This window comes from Lepisosteus oculatus, chromosome 6, assembly GCF_040954835.1.
Source record: "Lepisosteus oculatus isolate fLepOcu1 chromosome 6, fLepOcu1.hap2, whole genome shotgun sequence".
NCBI classification, from domain to species: Eukaryota; Metazoa; Chordata; class Actinopteri; order Semionotiformes; family Lepisosteidae; genus Lepisosteus; species Lepisosteus oculatus.
The window spans coordinates 15,975,816-15,993,657 of NC_090701.1; the positions used below are offsets into that span (position 1 = coordinate 15,975,816).

A 17,842-nucleotide genomic window follows, 5' to 3' on the forward strand; every position below is an offset into this window, starting at 1 on the left:
CGGTTGGCTTTTCGAGCATGCTAGTCAGCGGCTGAAGGCATAGGGGCAGATGTAACTGTACTTTAGCTTTTGCTTTAAACACGTGAATAGCAAAGCATCGGTCAAGGAAAATCAAGTCAGATACTGTTAGTGTTTTATTTTTGAAGTAGTACAGTTTAAAATTTGAAATAAAAGTTATTTTTATTATATATTTTTTTAAAAAAATTGAACATGGCGGATATTGATAATGGTGGTGCGGAGAAGAGCTTGGACGATTTCTTTGCCAAGCGGGACAAAAAGAAGAAGAAAGAAAAAACTAAAGGGAAAGAGCAGGCGATAGCCCCAGGACCTGTTAGTCTGAAAAAGAATAAAAAAGAGAAGGAGAAGTCTGCGAAAAATGAAAACCAAGACACCCAGCAGGAAAAGGTAAATGTATAACTGGAATATATGGGCCCAGTTGAAAGATGGAGTGGAGATGAAAATATTCTCTGCTAAATTATTTCGGGTTTAGTTTGCAGTACAATAGTCTCTATCCATACTTTCCAGAAGGTTTTCTCAGCCTTTTCAATCGGCCTTGTGTCGTCTGTTCGTGTAGTCAGCTGATGCAGCATATGCTGATATATTGATGCCGGACGACAGGCCACAAGTACACGACATAAAATTAAAAAAAAAAAACTGAAGGTGGATGTGGAAAACGTATACCACTGACGAGCGAGATTCGTTTGCTTCCTTTGCTGAAATTGAGAAAATATCGCATTTACCAGATCGTAAATGTTCGTTCGCGTTTTGCACAGTTGTGTCAATGTCAAAAGTCAAACTGTCACAAGGGAAGGTATTTGCAATATCATTGTCAACTAGGTTACACGTATGTAGCTATTCATAGGCTGGACCCCGAGTTGTCGACCACGTTGCGCTGGTCAGGTGGAGAGACATCTCTGCTGTGGCCCGGTGAACGTGTCTTCTGTCCTTCCAGCAACGAAGACGGGAAGGCCAGCAGAAATATTGGGTAAAGCCATTCATGGACGCCTTAGTACACACGAGCTGGCCGGGACGATATGGAGACCTGCTTCTGTGCGATGCTGGCTTTATCGGCTAGAGCAGTGGTACAGAGTGGATGGCTGAACGAGAGAGGGTGCTTAGACAGGCCAATACATGTTCATGGACATTTTGGTACTGATCTCCTGCAACTCATTCCTTTGCTGCACAAAATGTCACAATTTTCCAGTTGATCTTAATTTTCCCTAATCACCTTGTGGTATAGACTTCTAATGTACAACAGGCATGTTCTATAAGTATTTTTTTTAAATACACTTCATAGATGGCAAAATTTATGAATGCACTCAGTTGGGGTGATGAAATTTGCTGAGGTGTCAAAAGAAACATGACAGCGAATGACAGTTTTCAGTTATTATTTTTTAGCGGTTGTACTAACATTTTATTGAACACTAGACGTGGGTAGATTCGTTTTTCGGATTAACGTAGGTAATGTGGTTACATTGAAACTGCAGCTCTATTTTTATATTTTGAGGTTAGAAAGAATCAGCATTGATGAGTGCATTTCAAACCACAGTGATCGTTAAATACACAGTAATGTATAAAACGTCCAATTTACATCACAAAATAAAATTTACAGGTATGCACAGCGTCATATTCTGCAGTTCAAAATGAGGCAACAATTTCTGGTGAGATGAAGTGGCCTTATTACATTGTAAGCATGTAGGCTTGTGATTACATTTCTTTTAATCCAGTAGAAATATTGCTCTAAGCTTTGAGACAGTTTTGCCGACTCTGCATGTAGATCATGTTGGAACATTTCTGCAGTGAAATGGCTGCTGAACAACACATACAGTACCTATTCGCTTATAAGTCGCATTACATTAGTCATTACAGTGACTAGTGAGCAGGAAGGGCTGCCTCGCACACCTATTCAAACTCTTGACAACATGGCGAGCGTGCAGTTCTTCAGCAAAGTTTGCACTTTTGTGCTTAATGTGGAATTCATAAAATTTTGCTATACATTCAATTAATTTATTTTGTTACTGAGATTTAATAACTGGCCTGAGAAATTGGAACTGCAGTGCTCTTTTAATCAACAGATGGTCTGCATTGAAAGTCACAGATAGTAGCATGTTTGGCCATCGTAGGAAGCAATGCATATTGTACACGCAAGGCACATGGTTTCTGCCTGTTTGCAGTCTTCTGTCAGATTCCTCCTGTACAGACTGGACAGGAATGTGCCAACTCACTGGTCTCCGAGTCCTAGGTGCTACAGTCAGCCTAACCACAGGTCTTTGATGAGGCTCAGGTCTGGCGGTGAGGACATCCATGGTATTGCTGTCGCATTCTCACTTTGGAAGAAAGCCGTTGTTTCATGTGGGTGTGTGTGGTCCTGCTGGGATGTTGTCTAAGCCTACAGGAAGGGCAGCTTGTGAAGTCCCAGGACACGGTGTAGTATCATGCAGTTGGGTTGCCGTTATTCACTATGAGCGAAGCTTTGCAGTGAGTAGACCCTCCCGCCAGATCAGTACACTAGGACTCCCGCATCGTTTGGTCTTTTGTATGCTACAGTTAGTGTACCTTTCTGCTCGTCTGCTCACTCTCACTCTTGTCTGTCAGGGTGGTCTACACAAAGACCACATTCATTTTCAGATAGGCTTGAATCTACATACTTTTTCATGCTTAGTATATGATGAGAGTGAATTGTGTATACTACGCCAAATGGAGCTATTTTCTTTTTGTATGAAAAATCAGATTCCCGAAAGTAGTTTCAACTGTGTTGAGAACATTCCTGTCATTTTATATTGTCATCCTGACAGACAGTGTACCTTGTTGTTTTCTAATTCTTCAACTTACTAATTGCTTTTTATGAAACATAAGAGCATCACATTTTCTAGCAATGTTCTAGGCGTAGACCCATGCGTGCCTTAGTCTTCCATTGCAAGGCATCAAAAAATTATATAAAAGTTCTCTAAGGTGTTTTCTTACTGCCTAGTATTGCTTAGCATTGCCTGATCTCGTCTACTGTGTTTTTACGCCGGACTGAAGAAAGCAAGTTTTTATCCAGCTTCTGGTTTTCTTGCTAAAACTCACTTTGCCAAAGTATTAAGGCTGTTTGAAGTACATCAATCCAGCTTTGTAGGTGTGCTTGGCTTCATGTTTATTTCTCTGTATTCTCACTCTCCTGTTCCTTAAAAAAAGAATACAGAATACAATCACAATAATAGATGGAAACTTCAGAGTCCGTATTTTTATTTTAGGTAAGGATTTACGACCGTGGGTAAAAAAAGGGCTTGGAACTGGGTATTCCATAACCAGTGAAGACAAAGTGAACAGATCACTAGCTTAGATTTTAACATTAATTAACCAACACTTTCAGATTTTTGCAGAGCAGACTTTTAACAGTCTGATTGATATACATCGGGGTCATTTTGAGAGGAAACAATCTGGTATCTTTGTGTATAAAATTTGTCCACTTCAGATATTTGAAATTCCTTACTGGTGAGTACTCCACTCACCTCCCAGGATGTCATCATTCACTACCTGTTCAAATCAGAAAGCCCAGAACCTACAGTCATGCATGAAAGTTCGTGCATAATTTGAGATTTTATTTTTAGCCACAAAATGCATATTTAATCAGAATTTGTCCCTTCTTAATTGAAATAAAGTAACTTTTTTCACCAACTTGAGTGTTTTGAAAGAAAATGTCCATGCAGCAAAACAATACACACAGTATATAGAAATTGTACAGGTGCAAAAATAAGTGAACCCTTAGTTCTGTGACTTACATCAAAGTAAAGCAGGATCAGGTGGGTCAGAGACAAGAGTGCTAACCAATTAATCGAGAAAACTTATAAAATTGAAGATCTGAAATGATGTGTTAGGGAGGAGCAAACATAAATAATTGCAAGAAAGCAAGGTTAGTTACTCTTCCTATGAGTCTAGCATAATGCCTTGAACAAAGGAAACATCAGCAGACCTGAGGAAAAAAGTATTGGATGCCCATCAATCTGGACAAGGTTATAAAGCCATTTCAAAAAGATTTGGACTCCATAAATCAACTGTTAGGCCAATAGTATACAAGTGGAGGGCATTTAAACAATGGCAACCCTGCCAAGAAGTGGACATCCTCCTAAAATTTCACGCAGGGCCACAAGGAGAATTATAAAAGAGGTTAAAGGTAATCCTAAAATAACATCCAGAGATCTTCAAGCCTCCCTAACTGCCTCTGAAGTAGTGGTGCATAGATCCCTGAACAGAACTGTCATCTGGAAGGGTCGCCAGGAAGAAGCCTCTTTGTTCTCCAAAAAAGAGCAAAGCTGCCCTTCTGAAGTTTGCCAGAGATCACCTGGACAAGCCTGAAGAGTTCTGGAAATCTATTCTCTGGACAGATGAGTCCAAAATTGAACTATTTGGGCACAACAAGAGGGCCCATGTTTGGCGAAGAGCCAACACAGCCTACCACCAACAAAACCTTATCCCTACTGTTTAGCATGGTGGTAGGACTGTCCTTGTATGGGGCTGTTTTTCTTACTCTGGGCCTGGGCAACTTGACATTATTGAGGGAATCATGAATTCTGAGAAATATCAAGGAATTCTTGAGAAGAATGTCAGGCCATCAGTTAGAAAACTCAAGCTGGGCCTAAAGTGGATGTTTCAACAAGAGAACGATCCTAAACATTCAAGTACGTCCTCCAAAGAGTGGCTTAGGAAGAAGAGGTTCTGTCCTGGAATGGCCAAGTCAAAGCCCAGACCTGAATCCTTTTGAAATGCTGTGGCAGAACCTGAAGAGGGCTGTTCATACACGACATCCTTCAAACCTCACAGAGCTGAGTTTTTAAACAGGAATGGGAAAAAAATCCCTCTAGCAAGATGTCAGAGCCTGATAATTGGTTATAGGATGCGACTGTGTGAAGTTATTGCTGCTAAAGGAGGTGCCACAAATTATTGACAAGAATATCTGGTGATTTATTAAATATCACAGTCTAATAATCTGTGAGTTCAAATCTCTTTTTATCTGTGGAAAGTCTTTATTAAGGATATTCATTTTATATATTCATTAAGAGTTCAGGTTCATTTAATAGCATGACTGTACAACTTGAGCAACAATATGTTCTATAACATGTGAACTACTGTTTTTCTTCATTTTTTTTAAATTGGTTCTTTTTTTAAATTCTAACACAGGCACCCGTGTTTTGGGAAAATTCTGAAGTGAAAACGTGCAGCAGTAAAGACAGAAAAGGATAACTTAGAATGAGCTGTTTGTAATGTAATTTTTTCTTTTGCTAAAGGTTTAGTTTACTTTTTTAGAAATGGAAGTCTGGGTTTGATATTGTTAGGGAAGCATTGCCGTAGGAATTGTCCTTTAGAACAGCACACTTTTATCTTGGGAAGGGGGAGAAACGGCTCTACCACATGTCTTTTTTTTTTTTTTTAGAGAAAGGGGTAGAAAAAATGTTGGTTACAGCCTCTTGATTTGTGTAACGAAATCTAACCAAGCAAAACCTCCTGGGTCCGTGCCACGTCGAAGCTGTGAAACTCTGCAGCGGATTGAGTCAGCTACCATTTAAAAGCAGCATTTCTGGATTTGCTGGGTCAGTCGTGCAGTCGTGTCTTTCAGGTCTGCAGGCAGAGGGATCTGGACCTCCCAGCTTTATTTTCTGTTTAATCTGGATGAAGTCACCCAGGGGAGAGTGAATCATCTGGGTGAAGTAACGCATCAGAATGCTTCAGGGACAGTGGCTGCTCCTGGTTCTAGATACAGTTGAGCAGCTTCTGAAAGTTACGTTTTATCATCTCTTCTGACAGTTACTTGCAGTAAAATTGCAGGTAAATGCGTTTTAGTCAAGGGTGGCTTGTTCTGCTCCGGGAAGGCGGCAAGATTCCTGTTTTTTTCACATGATCCAGGATCATATAAAAATATTTTTTCCCATGTCTTATGAAAATTATAGCTCACTGTGCAGCTTTGTTATAGACCAATATCATTATTGGTCTATAACATATTGGACCCTTTAATTATATAAGGGTCCTGATTCTCTCCTGATACAGAGGGGACAAATTTGACTATAATAAAAATGACAAAAATGCAATCACCTCACAGTTACATTTCCAGACAAGTAGTACTACGGGAACTATTTTGGCAGATGCTAACTAATGCAGCATTTGTAATTAACGCAGTCTGCTGAGAGAATCTTTTCGATATTGAAAAGTGTTTGCTTTTGTTTTTACAGGAGGATGAAGAATGGAAGGAGTTTGAGCAGAAGGAGGTGGACTACACTGGACTTAGGCTCCACGCTCTACAGCTGAGGTATGGCCTCAATATTCAGCTTTGTTTTGGAAACCTAGGGCAGTGGAAGATACTGGACACCCCACTCCAGAAGAAGGCAGTAATTAATTTGAGTCCTGATGCCTCATTTATTGTGCTCATTTCAAATGATTATTTTAATCACTGAGCCGTGAGTTTTGAGTATTTGGTAAGCAACAGTGTTTTAGTCTGATTGCTTATATGTGCATCACAGGTATGGAAGTCTTGTATACCTAGCTGCAACTTTAGGCTTTGGAAAAACTGAACAGAAAAAGTATTTTTGTAGTGCCCTTAAAACATGCTTTTTAAGGGTGTCTGTGATGCCTTTAACACAATGCAGCCTTGAGCAAATCTGTAATGAAAACATGATTTACATTCCTGGTTATTGATAAGAGTTATGTTCCACTTGCCTCAGTAAAGCCCTCAGTCTCTCTCAAATGCTTTTAAACTTGAGCAATCACGCTAGCTTTAAAAAAGGATTGTATTTCAAATGTTCTCACTCCTGACCAAGCCACGTGCCAACGGGCACTATAAACAAATCTGTCAAATATTTTAAGATGGGCAGAAGCACTTTAAAGGGGGTAAACGTCAGGAAAATCGAATCGAAAAGGCTTTGTTCCCTGCATTTAATTAGCTTAAGCAGGATAAGGCTTAAAAAGTAGGATAGACAGTGTTAGTTGTAAATATTAAATGAATGGGTATCATGCTAGCTAGCTGAGCTGTTGTTGTTTTGTTTTCAGGAGCTGTTGAGGTGGTGAAAATCTGGTGTGGCTTCAGCCCTGTAAACAAGTTAATTTTCTTTAAGTCCATGCTGCTTCAGTGACTTTCATTTTATTAGTGATCATGCATGGAAAAGAACATTTATTTAGACATTTAGGAGGAAGTTGTACCTGATTAAAACAAAGCTTTTCTTTCAGATGTTATGTTTTACTTGGTACTTTTTGCTTTATTCGTTCCATCTAACAGTCTGTGGAATTTTCAGTTTTTCCATACTGATACGTTTATGGAAGCTGTGTTAAATGACAGGGTGAATGTGAATGAATGTTGTGTTTAAAGTAAATGCATTCTCTTTTTCTCCCATTATAAATCGGTATATTCCAATAGGAGTGGAGGTTTAGGCTTTGACTAGTTTGATGGACTTTAACTGAGGGGATCGTAACAGTTCATAACATGTCCTATAAATAACTGTAGGCTGCTAATAATTTAAATGGTTCATCTTGCAAAATAACTGTCTTGAGGCTGTGTGACAATATTACAAAGTGCTATTTTGCCATTATGTTTTTTTCTGTACCTGGTAAGCTTGTGAGGGTGCTTTAAGCGGTCATCTAATGCATGAAGAAATGAAAGGTAGCACTTAGCATGTCACAACTGAAAATGTGCAAAAGGGGCTCCCAAGAGGCAGTTGTTTTTAGGTAATCTCAAATAGCATGCATCTTTCAATTTCTGAATTTCTTTGTGGAAACCCCAGATATGGGCATTTTCCACTGGCCGGCCCAGGTTCTGTGCACTCCTGCAGAATATGACTTTCCCCTTACATTTGACAGCTTACAACTGACCTTTAAATGCGGAAACATTGATGTATGTTTTATATACAGCTGCATCAACACATCGATAACTGTCAAAGCAATACCATTCAATAGGTTTAATTGAAAGCTACAATTAAAATGCTTTTTTTTAATTTGTAAACAAGTGTATTGAAAACTAGAGGACCAGCTTTATGTACATCAGTTGTAAATTGCATTGTTATAACACCTTGCTTATTGTTACCTTGGCTATCTAAAATGAGCCCATTAAGTGAGGTTTTGACACATTTATGGCTTGGATCACTGACACAAATGGCAGGAAGTAACTGTGGTTGGCTGTGGACTGTTATTGACAGTGATGAGAAGGAGGAGGAGGAGTATGAGAAGAAAGAAGAGCTGGGAGAAGATGGGGAAATAATAGTCTTCAGTGGAGACAAGACATCAGGGCCATGGAACAAGTCTGCACCTGCTGCCCCTGTCTCTGTTGCACCCGTGGGTGAGTGCTGTCAGGGTCCTTTTTGTTGCGGGTTTGGGGTTCTCCTGCGCCCCTCTCTGTCCACAAATGTCTTTTGAATAGCATGAGATATTTTAATTGGCAAGATCGCTGACTTCTCATCTGTGAGTTGATCTTATTTCCACTCAGTTGGTGAGCGGTCAGTTAAGTCTGTCAACATAATGTTCAGCAGTTCTTCAACAGATGCAAGCTGTTAATGTCATTTTTTAAATCAAATTTCTACAAATACAAATAAGCGCTCTGGATGTGGTAGGTACTCAAAAATTGTGACCTTCCCAGAGACTCGGTTTCAAAAAAAGGCAGTGTCCACCTGCCTTTTCCTTCCTGGGCAGGATCCTTGCTGTGGCTTCTGGATGCCAAGTCAACCGCTGAGCTAGCACTGGATGAAGACGAGCTGAAAACACAGGATCGATGATGTGCCTTCTCGTGTTTTGAGGGCTGGTTTCACTTCAAAGACGTTTCTGTCTTCGAATGCGGGGTTAAATGGAAATGCTTTCTCTTGTAGAAGTTGAAGTGCCGGAGCCAAAGCCGGCAGGCGTGTACAGACCTCCCGGAGCCAGAATGAGCACAACGAAGAGGGGGCCTGCGCAGGGGCCCCCCGAAATCTTCAGCGACACCCAGTTCCCTTCTCTGCAGGCCACTGCCAAGCATGTGGAAACCAAAAAGTAAGTTATTGCTCTTCTTCTGAATCGCTTTCTTCATAATAATTATTGAGAGACCCTTTTTTTAATGTGGGATAAAACATGCTTGTTGGCTTTTATTTCCTGGTGTTAGTAACACTATTGTCCAGTAGGGAGGTACTAGCAAAAACTGTTGAACTAGTGGTTGGATTCGTGACACTAAGAAGTTCAATGTCCTCTTAGAAACCAAGTTAAACTACTGTTACTCATTAGAATTGGAATGTTTTATTAGTGCTTTTGACTGCCCCATCTTCCTACTTGTGTACAGTACAGTTTCAGCTGGTAAGAGGGATTGCTCTTCATTGTTGATTTTAATCAAACCAGACAGGAACAACACCGATTTATGTAAGAAAGTGTTGTTTGGAGAAAAGAATAATTATTCTGTCGCAGCCTTAATACAGCTGTTTTATATAGTACCTTGGTTTAATTTGGAGATTTGGGGTTTGCTGCTGCTTTCTAAAGAGATGGGAATGTTTTATATCCTGATCACATAACATTTTATGTTAAACTTAGGACTTTGTAGTACATAAAAAGGCTCATTTATCATGAAATTATGTCAAGAAAACAGCAGAAAGGACAAAATCAGAAAAACGTTTTCCTGAAAAAGTAAGATTTTAAGCTACTTAAACTTGCCCAGTGTGGCTCTGTCCCCGATTTCTTTTGTAATGGTGATCCAGTTCCAGGGCCAGATTCCATGTACTCGCAGTTCATGTACACTTGTAAGAAATTGGTACTAAATATTTTTCATTACCCTCATCTTGACTTTATGCAACTACAAAAGCACTGGATTTAAAGAAATGTCTCAACTCTGTAAGTCTTGTGATATCTTTTAAAGTAGAATTGGAAAGTCATGACTGTTTGTTTTTGGTCTAATCGCAAACCGGTGATGAGCGAGTTTGTGAACTTCAGTTCACTTCCTGTCTACGTACTCCCTGCTGACTTGCAGCGTCGTGTTCAGATTGATTTTAGATGAGTTGCAACTTGTTGGGGTGTTGGGCGCATACAGATGTGTGCCTGTGAAATTTTAAAACCACAAAGGTGACATCTCCTATGATATCACAGATTTCCCTAAAAAAACATCTGTAATAAATTGTTGGATTTTTCAACCTGATCAGTTCCGGATATACGAAATCAGCTTCCCACCAAAGCTGGAAGTAACAGCAGCAATATTTTCTTTTTTTCATTTTTTCCAATAGTGCTTAAATCTGCAGTTTATTTAAAAACAATAAATCAATGTGTATTACTAATGAAAACGACAACACTTAAGGTATTTTTTTTTCATTTTAGAGACTAAATTGGTTTTATTTGGCTGTAATCGCAGTTACTTTATGAGGAGTAAAGGTATTTTGAAAACTGTGGTATGACTCAAGGCTTCTGTTCAAGAGGTACGAAATTAAAACAGCATAGTTGTAAATCGTAAACCAAAAAAGAACTGTTTCTGGACATGATTAATATAGTGCCTTGCTGTCAGCCATCAATGCTTGGATCATCACAATTGGAATTTCCTATCAGTTGGTCTGTAGTACATAATGATTCGTGTATTGTTGGTAAATTGGAACCACACTCAAATGTGGTGGTCTACACAAAGTTTTGGTTCTTTGTTTTATCGCTCAAGCTAGTCCACCTGATAATTTGCTTCAACATCCTAATGGCACAAAGGCGTTACTTTCTTGCTAAACAAGGGGTATTGATTGATTTCCAGAAATCCCCTTATCACAAATGTCCAGTCAGATGTCTTATTAATGAGGTGATTTCACTTGAGTCTATCACAGTCATCTATGCATCATTATTGAATCAAAATTTTGCACAAAACAATAATAAAATATCCAAAATCGGTATAATGCATTTCAATGAAAACCTGCATAGATAGAATATTTTGATGTTGAGTTTTTATGTTAATATGCACCATATTTGTCAAAATAAAAGAATTCTGGTTTTAGAACTGACTCTAGGTGTTTAGCTGCCTCCAAGCACCAGAAGAAGGCTCCGCAGCCAAATTGCTTTCTTTTTTTTAGTGGAATTAACCTCCACTAATGTTTTTTTTACATCTTGGGGTGCTCTCCCCTTGAACCTCATCTGACAACATTGTATATTAATGATAAATTAACATCACCGAAAGTGAAACAACAGTCATTGAATTTCCTGATGTTTTTTTTTCTTGTCTGTTTCAGGGACAGAGAAATGGAGAAAACATTTGAGGTAGTGAAACACAAAAACAGAGCACGAGAGGAGGGTGGTGGGGGAAAGGCCATGGCTCAGCAGCTGCAGCTTGACAACCAGTACGCTGTCCTTGGAGACAAGTAACATTGCGCTTAAATCTTGCCTGAGAGCTGGTACCCATCCAATCACCCATGGTAACTAAACTACAGCTATGGATTACATCTGCTGTTGCAGAACTGGGCCAGAAACGACAAGACTCAGCCGATAAAGACCTAGACCAAATTTAAGGGCCATTATGAAAGTGTGTGCTTTACAACAGTGGAACAGGAATAATTAAAAAAAAAAACATCTTTTGTCTACTGTGGATCATATTTAGTAAAGAGGAGGTAAGAACGATAACTGGTTTTAACTGTCACTATGCCAAGCAGAGAAGTGGTTTTATAAACTACTGGGTTTGTAGCTGTTTTGCAGCCAAACTGCGCATTTGTTTCACAGCAATTTTGTGGTGGGAGTTATAGCCTTGTGAGAGGGGCTACTACCTCAGGTGTGTAACCAGTTAAAACTGTTGACCATACCTTGCATTGGATCCTGAAAACGCCATTGCTTTAAAAGGAGGACACCTGACCTGTTCAGTTCTGAATTTGGAAGACCGGACTGAAGGATGGGACATTGTGAAACTCGCCGAGGGAAAAGGTTATGATCTGCTTTACAAGAATGACTCTTTAAAGTGCCCTTACTGTAAAATAAAGCTAGAATCCTGTGTGGCGTCCTCTAAGAAGATTTTGGTTTTTATTTTATAGGCAGTAGCTCACTCCTGGAACACACCACTTTGAAAAAAGCAATCTTTCTGTGCATCCCCGACTAAGAAGGTAGTGCAAAGCTGTAGTTTGAGTTCCTACGGAATTTGCAAATGAACTGCTCGTTTTTTTTTTTCCAACTGACCCCATGCCCGCCATCCATTTGTTTTTGTTCACATTGGCAAACCATTTTATGGTTAACATTAAAGATGTACTTTGTAAACTAAAGGATAATTAACTTCTTAACTAGTTTATTGTTGTGTCTTTATCTGTTGTTTCTGGCTTTGCTTCAATCTTAACTTGAGAATTTCTTTTTCTCCCCCTGGTATCTCTGGATTTGAAGAAACTGGTTTTAATGCATTCAGCCACATGTATGGCAAGCATATACCTGTTCCAGACATTTTCTTGTTTTTCTCCATGTGTGTGGTTTGAGTGCTGTAAGAATTGCAATGGTAACAGCATCTGTGGGCATGTAATTTGTTTGAGACTGACAATGAAAGGGTGTTAATTGAAAGATAAAATATTGATGCTGTTTACTTTCAGTACCAACTAGAGCAATACTTTCTTGAAAGTAATTTCTTTAGAAATAAAATAACTTGGCCGGGGGATGACTGAAATTATTTTATATAAGAAGTAGATAAAAATGAATAGTCAGAACTGTGGGTCACATTGAGTGATAAAGTTATTATATGAGCAACATATTGATTAATTTCAAAGTCCCATCTATCTGTTACATGTGGAGGATGCAGGTTAGTGGTGGAAAGCACCCCTGAAAGCAGACTGCAGTGTCGGAATGTCCACATCTCTACAATATATTTAGATGCTGGTGTTAAACTGAAGTCTCATTGAAGGGTGACTTGGCACAATCTATTTATAATAATGTCCTGATATTGACTGCACACAAGGAAGAAGCTTTAGCGGCTTAAATGTGAGCTTTGCAGACTTCAGACATTTTATATTAAGGATTGAAAATTGATGTCTCCCCTCTTTAACATATTTCAGTAAGTACAATATTAATTCCTTTTCAGATTTTGTAAAAGCACTGGTTGTTCTATGAACTCCCTCAATTTGGAATGGCTTTTATCTTTGTTTTGGCTCATATTGACACCCCCCAGTATCCACGTGGCAAAAATGCCAACCTCCAGACTGATGAGCTCTGATGAGCCCCGCCTGTCGAGCCATTCATTATTTTGACGTGCTGCAGGCTCTGCCGAATTTCACAGGAAGTTCAGCACCAATTTTTTGCTTCACGAATGTCACAGGAAACCTGCCGTTTCTCCCTGGGAGCTGAGAGCGCACTGACTGACCCTGTCCTGGGCAGCGCTTAGCCAGTGACGCACTGCTGCCTGGGTCACAGTCAAATAGACCCAGCTGGAAACTCCCCTGATGAAATCTGATCTGTCCTGTATGAAGAATGATGTTTTAATTTGCTGCAAAGGATATTAATGCTGCAGAAATCAAATGTTTTAGTTTTTAACACTGACACCATTGTGATGATAATCGCATAGATCAATTTAGATGTTAACAAAGATCCAGTCCTGTCCTGTGTGTACAATGCCCCAAACCCCAGACATCTGTCATTATTTCTAATAATGGTTTGTCAGTTGAGTTATTAATGGAAACCGAAACTGAAGTGTTGCCAGAAAGGTTTTGTAAAATGGAGACCTGACATGGATCCCCACCCCCCCCACAGTAAGACCTGGAACCACTTGTTGTCCAGGAGATGCCTCATATGGAGTAATATTTGGTGGTGCTGTTGTTTTTTTTTAACAAGGCAGTCATGCACTTTGCTTCTGTGTGGACAAGATCACTGTCATCTGGCCTGGGGAGTTGTAGCTTATAGCCAGCCTGCCCACACAGTCCTGGGATGTACAGTTATGGGAATAGTTCTGTAATTGAACTGTAGCTGAAGAGGGGATCCCACACATGCTGTAGGATAAAATTCCAGTGCTTTGCCTGGCTATGGCACAGTTATGATAGTTTTTCTATTGTGTGATCTGTGTGTACACATGAGTGGTGGTCTGCTGTACTCTTGAGCTGATGTATCACTGCATAATGTCCTTTAACCTGGATGTTTTCTCATGGTTTCTATTGTGTTATGTTCCCTTTTAGCCCATTAGTTGAATCCAGTGTTTCTGGCAGTCTCAGACATCTGCTAACCTGTGCCTGTTTTTATTAGTAGTTTATATTTGTGTCTAGCATTGCGTTACTGATTTTTAATTCTAAGGAGTTTTGCATTTATTCGCAGAGTCTTAATATAACATGTAATCTAGTTGCCTAGTGAAAATCAACACAAAAAGTTCAACTTTCTTCCTTTGCCTTTAGCAAATGTCATTCATTTTTGCATTTCATCTTTTAAGCAAACATTTTAAACATTCAACATTCACACAGCTCCAAGCCAAGGCTGCTATTAAAAACCAAGAAACTTGTTCAAATATTTTTGCAAAAAGAAGTACCCTACTTCTACAGTTAATCCATATTGTATTTTTGCAGATTAGTCAACGATAAACATCTTGATTTGGCTAAAGGATATAGTCAGTATATGTTATAGAACACAATCTATTATGGGCTGCGTCAGAAGTACATTTGTTAGTTATTATTAGTAATTTAAAGTTTTTCACAATGTTGTTAACAGTAAAATGACGAGAACAGACTGTTATGGAACAGACATGACATAGCTGAATACATTATGCTGGTTAACGGTAGGGGTCTACTGTGGATGTCTTGAGCTGTGTGTGTGGCCACTGTTGGAGCCCGGCTGTGTATCTGCAATGTATGCTTTGCACCATGTGTCAAGAAATATTAAGATATTCGTCAGTCTACAACAGCACTTTATGAAAAGATGCGCACCACGGACGTTTCACAATACAAGTACTTTTTAAGACCGTTTAATTATTCTGTGGTTGCATGAGTCCTGCTCAATTGTAAACATTGTTCTGCAGTCCATTAACATTTCCATATATGCGACATCTCTTCAGTTCCTAATTCATCTTCAGTTTAAAATAGCCCTTTTAATTATTGAAATATATTTTCATCACGTTGGAACTGCAAAAACATTAAAATGTCTATATTTGCGTTGGCTATTCTACACAAAAACTGAAGGAGGCATGTCGCAGTAGATTATTAATACTTCTAAAATTAGGATGAAGCTTTTCTCCAAATCTTAAAGTTTCAAAACCGTCCTATACCATTTTCCTATTTTCTGAAATATCGGCATGTGTATCTTATTTCTATTTTCTTATGTTTATTTTTGTTGAGATTTCATAGACTAGATAGCAACATGCCACAGACTACACTAAACAATAAAATTTGATTGAAAACAGGGATGTGTTTTACTTGTACTATGGTATATACCATATCTTGACCTTTCTCTTCCATTCTTAATGGCTTGTCTTGGGATCTGGGAGTTGTTAGGAGCCACAAATCTAGCAATATGTATGGAATTCACTTATTTAGAGCTGTAGTTCTAAACCATTCATTAATCATTAATGCAAACAAATTGCATTGTTTTTCCATAGGTTTACTAAATTTGTAATCTACATCTCCAAATGTAGGGTAATGTGTGATGAGGTGTCACATCTTTTTAATCCACTCTTTTATCAATGATGCAGTAAACCGTAGTATTGCTTGTGGTTCATATCTTTCATCCTTATGTAATCTATGAGAATTATAACTCGTAACACAGAAACAACCTTAGATTGTTACTAAATAAATAGAACTTTGGACGTGTAATAAAACCATTATGGAAGCTCAATTTGTCTGTAACAGATTGTTTTGGGTAAATCAGCAGGATTTATTAGGAATTATGATTTAAGTCTCCTATAATCTGGGACTGTACACTGCACTAGGCTACATTCAGATGCCTTGTTAGAGTATGATGTGAAGAGGCCAAGAAGAAATGTTATAGGTTTAGACTGATTCTTTGAAATTGTTCTGCATATCTTAAAAAATAATGTGTATGTCCCTTTTGTTCTGTAGATTCTGATCAATACAATTCATATTCAGGTGTCTCAATAACTTACATGTAGTTACATCTGTGTTTTATTTTTTTTCTCCCAGGACAGAGGTGTGGGTGTGGGTCTTGAATGATGGCCAGTGTTGCCGTCTCTATCCATTCTTGAAGGGATTTCATGGTTTTCTTTAATATTTTTTTTAATTGGATTGAAACCTACATTTGAGGTCGAGACACTTCCATTTTCACTCCTCTCAAACTGATTCTGAAAATAGTTATATGTTGCTAAAGTTGCTTAAAAGCATGTATGGTTCAGTAGAGGATTTTTGTGGTCTGGGTGATCTTTAACATTTCTTTCTCACCTATATACAGTATGTTGAAACAAGGTGATGCACTGTAGAATTGAATCAAGATGATTTTTTTGAATATTTGGATACTTTGCGTACTGTTAGAGCAGGTGTACAACTAGATATAATAAATCTGCGGAACTCAGTTTTTACTTGATTTTGGTGCACTGTCTGCTTATTTTAGCCTTTCCTGGTCATTGGTCTCGGATGGTGCTTCTGTCATCTCTATTCTAGCTGTTAGTGACCTACTAAATAACTTAAACTGATTTAGATGTACATTTCCTGTGAGAATGAAAACATACCAAACCGTCTTACCGGTTTTTGCAAGTGCTGGAGATAGTCAGTTTGTTTTTGTGCTTTCAGAAGAAAAAGGTGAAGGAAATGTCTATAAGGCCTGGTGGCCTGTGAATGGGATTCTCCCAGTGGACTTGCACATTTAGTTCTGCACCACTGGGCATTAAACTGGGGTTAGCAGGCCGGGCTCTCTTGCTTCCCAGTGAACTGCAGGCACATGGTGATGTTGAGGAATGGGCTGCTCCTCCAGTGGGATCTGAGCTTCTGTGTGTCTGCAGCCCCTGCGATTTGTCAGAAGATGAGTAGCTGTGAGGGAAGGAGGATCGGAGGTGTCTGCCTGCTGTGCTGTAAGTTAAGAAGGAAAGATGCTATTGGCGATTCTTTATATGGAATAAGATAAGATCACTTTATTGGCCATATACAATTTCTTGTATTTGGAATTTGTCTTTTCACATACCCCAGCTTGCTCTCCATGAGACACACAGACAGTGAGAGAGAAGCTTGGGGTCAGAGCGTAGGGTCAGCCATTTATACGGCACCCTTGGAGCAGTTGGGGTTATGGGCCTTGCTCAAGGGCCCAACAGCATAGGATTCCTCTGCCGGCCATGGGATACGAACTGGCAGGCTTCCAGCCACAGGCGCAGATCCTTAGCCACAGAGCCATCACACCACCCTATGAGTGATAATTAAAAAAAAATCTTAGAGATGCTGAGCAGGCTTATAATGCTACTCTGGATTTTGGAGTGCTTCTCCAGTGTTTCCTGACAGATTTTTTTCATTTCCAGTCTCTGGAGGGTAGCTTGCTGATATACCAGAATGACCTTAGAATGCTTTAAATTACAGTAAGTCAGCTACACGTGCAGATTTGGTTACTGAAAGATGGGAGAGTGCAGTGGCTCCTGAACTAAGCTCCTTTTTTAAGATTCCTGAAACATGAAATGGTCTTTTTTTAAATAGCTGCAACTTTCAAATGTTAGAGCAGGGTTAGATAAGATAGAGTTAAACATTAAGAAATCTTCCATGTATGAGGGCCACCATCTCATTCCAACCTTTTCTGATGCATTGGAAATCAATCATTGGGTTTAAAGATCTGCAGGAGTGCATGGATTTCAAAGCAAGTTGAATAGGTCTGTTTGCTACATTTCCTGGAAATATTACACTTAAAAAAGTAGCACATTAGCGTAGTGGTTAGTGTTGCTACCTTGCAGAGCTGGGGACCTGGGTTCAGCTCTGGACCTGGGGTGCTATCTGGGTGGAGTTTGAATGGTGTCTTTGGGGTTGCATGGGTGTCCTCC

At 39.2% G+C, this 17,842-nt stretch overlaps 1 protein-coding gene across 1 annotated transcript; it reads left to right on the forward strand.

The window, feature by feature from the left end:
- Positions 1-12,203, forward strand: cdv3 (carnitine deficiency-associated gene expressed in ventricle 3). The gene is made up of 5 exons (XM_006634417.3): positions 1-405; positions 6,207-6,283; positions 8,160-8,299; positions 8,823-8,982; positions 11,169-12,203. Exons 1-5 carry the CDS (start codon positions 211-213, stop codon positions 11,299-11,301), a joined length of 705 nt encoding a protein of 234 aa, XP_006634480.2. The 5' UTR covers positions 1-210; the 3' UTR covers positions 11,302-12,203.
- The last annotated feature ends 5,639 nt before the right edge of the window (positions 12,204-17,842 follow it).